General features: G+C 34.2%; 1 protein-coding gene across 2 annotated transcripts; it reads left to right on the top strand.

Moving 5' to 3' along the window:
* Nucleotides 1-5,298, top strand: LOC109163956 (3-hydroxyisobutyryl-CoA hydrolase 1-like). Of its 2 annotated transcripts, XM_019312688.1 has the most exons (14): nt 1-274; nt 438-518; nt 1,211-1,279; nt 1,581-1,644; nt 1,905-1,984; nt 2,076-2,159; nt 3,155-3,239; nt 3,487-3,572; nt 3,982-4,103; nt 4,178-4,238; nt 4,357-4,455; nt 4,555-4,656; nt 4,740-4,781; nt 4,883-5,298. In XM_019312688.1, exons 1-14 carry the CDS (start codon nt 239-241, stop codon nt 5,015-5,017), a joined length of 1,146 nt encoding a protein of 381 aa, XP_019168233.1. In that variant the 5' UTR covers nt 1-238; the 3' UTR covers nt 5,018-5,298. The 2 variants fall into 2 exon arrangements, with proteins under 2 accessions (XP_019168233.1, XP_019168234.1); XM_019312689.1 differs by lacking the exon at nt 1,211-1,279.
* The last annotated feature ends 455 nt before the right edge of the window (nt 5,299-5,753 follow it).

Here is a 5,753-nt window from a genome sequence, read left to right as displayed (position 1 = left end):
GTGAGTTTGGGATTACCGTTATGAGGTTTTACAACATTCCAAACTTTTCTCTTTGGGTCTCTCTCCATTCTCCACTCTCCAGTTGTGAGTTTGGGATTATCGTTATGAGGTTTTACAACATCACAAACTTTTCTCTTTGGTTCTCTCTCCATTCTCCACTCTCCAGTTGTGAGTTTGAGATTATCGTTCTGAGGTTCTACCACATTACAAACTCAAAGAAGAGTAGACGAACAAAAGCATGGTTGCACTCTCTTCCAATAGCGACACCGATCAGGTTACTCTAATTCGTTATCAATTGATATCTGTTTTGTTAATGGAACTCCCTGCTCTGATTACCTATCATTTGACGAGCATAAATATAGTTGTCTTTAAACATATGTAATTTTTAGAATTTCTGTTTAGTTATTAAGCATCAGTTACTGCTTTTCGATGTTTAGGTCCTTGTCGAGGAGACGGGATGTGTGAGAACACTCATACTAAACAGACCGAAGCAGTTGAATGCACTTTCTTCTGCAATGGTATGTTTCAAAGGGATCAATATATGCACCAGTGCCACATTACTAAAAAACTCCCAAAGCTGTATTGTATATTTCCAGTATTTTTGAGTTGGTTGCTCCAATCAGGGACTGCTTTCTTTTTATTTTCAGTTTTGTGAATGTGGGAGCAAATATTACTTTCTGATTGCTTGATTAAATTGGTCAATGAGTTCAGTAAATGTAATTCTATCAATTATCAGTTTAGGGAAGAAAAAGCACCTATCATTGTCAGATTGTTTAAGTTGGTTTTTTTTTTTGTTCTAAAATAGAATGTGTAGTTTCTGTACTCACTAAGCACTCAGGATTTGGTTTTAGTGGCATTTAATTTCTAGGATTGTTGTGCAACTTTTCTAACCGTTTCCTCATCCTTATGATGTATTGTAAACTTGTAAAGAATGAAATTCTTGTTTACACTAGCTGAATGCCTAAATGACTAGTGCTGTGATATTTTTAACTGTGTTGTTCTTCTTCCTTCTATCCCGGTTTTTTCTTGAATATACAAGATGCTCTCTTCATTTCTTTTCGTTTTACTACTATTTTACTGGTCATTTTTCCTAGGATGTGTCTTTTTGCTATGCATAAATTAAGATCTTATCATTATTTTTATTTAAAGTAATTATCATATGCTGATTTTGTTTTGTAACTATTTGTTCAAACTTAATTGCTTAATCCAGATATCTCAGTTATTAGAACTCTTCCTAGCCTGTGAAAAAGATTCAAATGTCAAGTTGGTTATTTTGAAGGTATGTTTTGGCTGCATAGTTATTACATTTAATCTACCAGGCCAGTACACCTTTTTTGTAAAGAACGTTGGATATAGGGTAGTAAAATGATTTTTGTTCATGAGCCTAAGTCGTTTTCCTTATACATTTTTATGTTATATATTCTGGATTATTACTTTTAGAAAGAATTGATTTTTTTTTAGTAGAACTTTAGTACACCACTAAGAGAAGCATGGAACATTGGAACCCTATGCTTTATCTGCCCACTTAGAAGTTCTTATTTCCTATTGCTTTAGTGTTTAACAAGTTTCTTTATTAGCAGAGCACTGGAAGAGCTTTTTGTGCTGGTGGTGATGTTGCAGCTATAGCTCATGATGTTAGACATGGTAGGTCATTTTATCATAAGTATATAGCTAACTAGATTGCGAAAGGATGTTTCTATATACATATATTTATCCATATATGCATTATATGTATGTATAAATGTATGCATGTATATGTTCTTCATCAATTTGATTTGTTTTTTCACATGTTTGTAGATATTATTTTCCTATGTTTCATGTATGTGCTCATCAACTTCTGCAATTGATAGTAGGCTCTGGTCCTCCGCAAAGCTGATGACCTTCCTATTGCTTTTCTGTATTAGGCAACTGGAAATTGGGCACAGAAGTATTCAGAAAGAAATTCACCGTGTGCTATGCAGTGTCAACTTATAGCAAACCCCAGGTTTCTTATGATATATGCACTTTCTTTTACTTTCCCTAAATTCCCTCCCTTTTGAGAATCTTCTTACACTTTCTTGCAATGGCATGTGAAGGTTTCCATTCTTAATGGAATTGTCTTTGGAGGTGGAGCAGGCCTTAGTATACATGGTAGATTCCGAGTTGCTACAGAGAAATCGGTATTTATTTCTTTAGCCTAATAAGTCGACTGAAATACCACTTATAGTTCATGTAACATCATTAAAATATTGTTTTACAGCAGTAGAAATTTGGGACAAAGTGATATATGCTAGGGATTTTAGTGAATAAATGATTTTGTGAGAACTTAATACCTAGAAGCTAACTGATAGATTTTAGTTATATATATAAATAATGTTTTTTTATATACCCCTGTATGGAATGTTGTCAACACACATAACCATCAGAACTCCAATTATAACCGTCAAACACATTTAACCTTCAACATAATTATATCAATCCACGCGCCATCAACAATATAAGGGAAAATGGTCAAATACACCCTCAAACTTTATCTAAGAAATCAATTAGGCCCTCGAACTTTTGAAAGTTGCAATTAGACCCATTAACATATTAATTTAGTGCATCAAAGCCCAAAACCCTAATAGTGACCTGTAATAGCAGGTCAATAATGCACCGATGGAGCTCCGGAAAGCGTGACACGGAGACGGTGACCAAACCGGTCGCCATCTCTGTCCTTTGGTCGCCGTAAAAGGCCACGCTTTTCGGAATGTTGACCTGCTATTGCAGGTCACAATTAGGGTTTTGGGCTTTGATGCACTAAAAATTAATACTCTGTATGTTAATGTGTCTAATTGCAACTTTCAAAAGTTAGAGGGCCTAATTGACTTCTTAGATAAAGTTTGTAGGTGTATTTGACCCTTTTCCCACAATATAATTATCTAGCACACTTAACCATTTCATCAACAATGTAATTATGTGCATAATTTATATGGATTAAGGTTGAACCAAGTGTAATGTAATTATGCATCTGTGGAAGACTTTGGATTCTGTGAATAGCAATCAGATATGAAAAATTTCATCTAATGGATTATTTATTTGCCTGAATAATTATTTGATGTCTTTTAGATTAAGCTATGATTTACAATGTTGTACTGGAGATTTGTGAACTGTCTTTTTGTTTGCTTTCTTGCAGGTTTTTGCTATGCCGGAAACAGCTTTAGGACTCTTCCCGGATGTGGGTGCCTCTTACTTTTTATCAAGACTCCCTGGGTTCTTTGGTAATTCCAGTAGTGTCCTTGTTCCTCTGTGTACATTCATTTCAATATCCCAAAATAATTCCGGTATAAAGTTATTTAAGTGGAAGTATTGTTGTCATTCTCTAATCTCTCATCTTAGTTAGGTTTATGATTATTCTTATTCGATATATGTAGGAAGACCAACATAGTAAGCCTCTTTTTCAGGCTTTCAGCCACAAATTAATTTCAGGTCTGCTTTGTTTAACTCCGTTAATATCCTCTTCGGCAGGAGAATATCTTGGGTTGACTGGTTCTCTGTTGGATGGTACTGAAATGCTAGCATGTGGTCTTGCAACTCATTTTGTCCCTTCAGAGGTGCCCCAACATTCTCACATTTAGAACTTTGACTTCGTCTGTTGTTGTCTATTTGACAAACCAGATTTGGTTAAATCATATTCAAATGTTTTCTTAAATTGCATTCATTCTGTTACATAGCCTATCCTTGTAAGTTAATATATTGTAGGGAGTTGGTTTAATCTGGACTTCTGGATATCAACATCAATGGCCCCAAATATATTGCTTTTGAAATTAATAGGCTTCTAGGAATATATCCCTGTAATTTGTGTGGTCGAAGTTCCTGTTAAATTGTATTTGAATAAATATTAGCATTCAATTTGCCCTTAAACAATGTTCACAATTTCTGCTGAATTGGCTGGCTATGTATTTCACTATCCTCCTTTCCTATGAGCACCATTTAGACTACATATTTTGTCTTATTGTGCAGAGGCTATCATCCTTGGAAGAAGCATTACACAATATCAATTTGAGTGATCCAACAATTATTTCTGCCATCATCACTGAGTTTTCACAAGTACCAAAATTGAAAGAAAAGAGCCCGTATAACCAGTAAGTCCATTTTCTCTCTTTGTGTTCTGTTTAAATACAATACAGGTTTGAAGACTAAGATTGTGTATGTACAGTTTGAAGATAATTGATCGCTGTTTCTCTCGAAGAACCATTGAAGAAATCATGGTTGCACTTGTAAGTTAGCATGCAAGAATAAGAGTAGCACTTACTAAATGCCCGTTTCCTTTATCTGTATACTTCATATCACATCTCAGCTGGCAGCGAAGAATCCCATACTAACTAACATCTGTAGGAAAGTGAAGCTGCAAATAACAAGGATGATTGGATTTCTTCAGCAATTCAATCACTGAAGAAGGCATCACCTACAAGCCTTAGGATTTCTCTAAGATCGGTACGTTACAATGATGAGCACTCTCCAACACAGCAACACCCCCTACTGATTAAAAGCCAGTCATTTAAATAATATATTGCTATTGCTATTGCTATTCAGATAAGGGAGGGGAGGCTGCAAGGTATTGGTACATGCCTCATCCGTGAGTTTAGAATGGCTTGCCATGTGTTGAAAGGCGAGTTTTCCAAGGATTTCGTTGAGGTATGTAAGGAGTCTTCGGCTTTTTGTATTGTATTGTATTGTTGCCAATGCTCTCAGGAAACTAAAGCATTGATTGAAATCAGGGTTGCAGAGCTATACTCTTGGACAAGGATAGAAAGCCCAAGGTTCCTTACATTCATCTGCTACATAATCTTGTTATCATGTTTGGTACCCAAACTTGAACCTTAACTTTTGCTTCTTTTATGTTTCTATGTTTTGTGTTTAGTGGGAACCATCCAAATTGGAACTAGTTACTGATGACATGGTCAGTCATTACTTCAGTAAGTTAAACGATGAAGATTGGAAAGATCTGCAGCTGCCAGGCAGACCAAGCTTGCCTTATGCCATTGCAAAGCTGTAATCAATTAATCACTATAACAAAGTATATTATTAGAAAAAAAAAAAAGTCAAATAAGTCTTTAAATTAACTGGAATAAATAGTGAAATTGAGTCCTTACTTAAAAAAAATCTCCATCAAACCTCTTAACTTGGCGAAAATATGTAACTAGGTTCATAATAATTTGTCGGTCACGTTATTGCTTACGTGGTAGAATAATGAGACTTATGTAGATTCAAGTGTGCAAGTGTAAATGTACAATTTTTTTTTTTTTATTCTAAAAGATTTTTAGTTTAAATTTTAAATAATTCTTAAAAAAAATAAAATAAAAAGAGAGCCATGTTAGTAATTAGTAACCAATAGTTGTCCATTGAAAGCTATGGTTGTCTGTCTCCCTTTTGACCACCTTCACCCATTTTATGATGAAGGTAGTTATGAGTTATGACCGCTTTTGTTATAGAGATCTAAATTAGGAGAAAGTCAAATCTTTGGTGGTCTCCTTTTAAAAAATTTAAAATAAAAAGCTAAACATTTTGAGAATAAAAAAAAATGTTTCTATATTTGGATTTATCATTTTTAAAAAATAATTATTTATACATTTGGATTAAGCGCCAAGTGTGTTACCTGCTGAATAATTCATTTGGGACTTCATTGTTTATTTTTATTTATTTATTATTACTTTTTTAAGTTTAAGGGGTGTCAATGAAATTTTTTTATTTAGGGAGTTCAATTGTATTTTCATTTTATTTTAGGCGTATTT

Source organism: Ipomoea nil, unplaced genomic scaffold (assembly GCF_001879475.1).
Source record: "Ipomoea nil cultivar Tokyo-kokei standard unplaced genomic scaffold, Asagao_1.1 scaffold3054, whole genome shotgun sequence".
Taxonomy (NCBI): domain Eukaryota; kingdom Viridiplantae; phylum Streptophyta; class Magnoliopsida; order Solanales; family Convolvulaceae; genus Ipomoea; species Ipomoea nil.
Note: the sequence above shows the minus strand (reverse complement) of the source record. Positions and strands in the feature narration are given on the sequence as shown.

What these genes read in the sequence shown, in the direction of transcription:
- LOC109163956 (XM_019312688.1), top strand. Translation starts at nt 239, where the DNA reads ATGGTTGCACTCTCTTCCAATAGCGACACCGATCAG. An exon ending in TCAAGTTGGTTATTTTGAAG is followed by an intron (nt 1,280 to 1,580) that starts GTATGTTTTGGC and finishes CTTTATTAGCAG; the next exon opens with AGCACTGGAAGAGCTTTTTG. An exon ending in AAGAAATCATGGTTGCACTT is followed by an intron (nt 4,239 to 4,356) that starts GTAAGTTAGCAT and finishes TAACATCTGTAG; the next exon opens with GAAAGTGAAGCTGCAAATAA.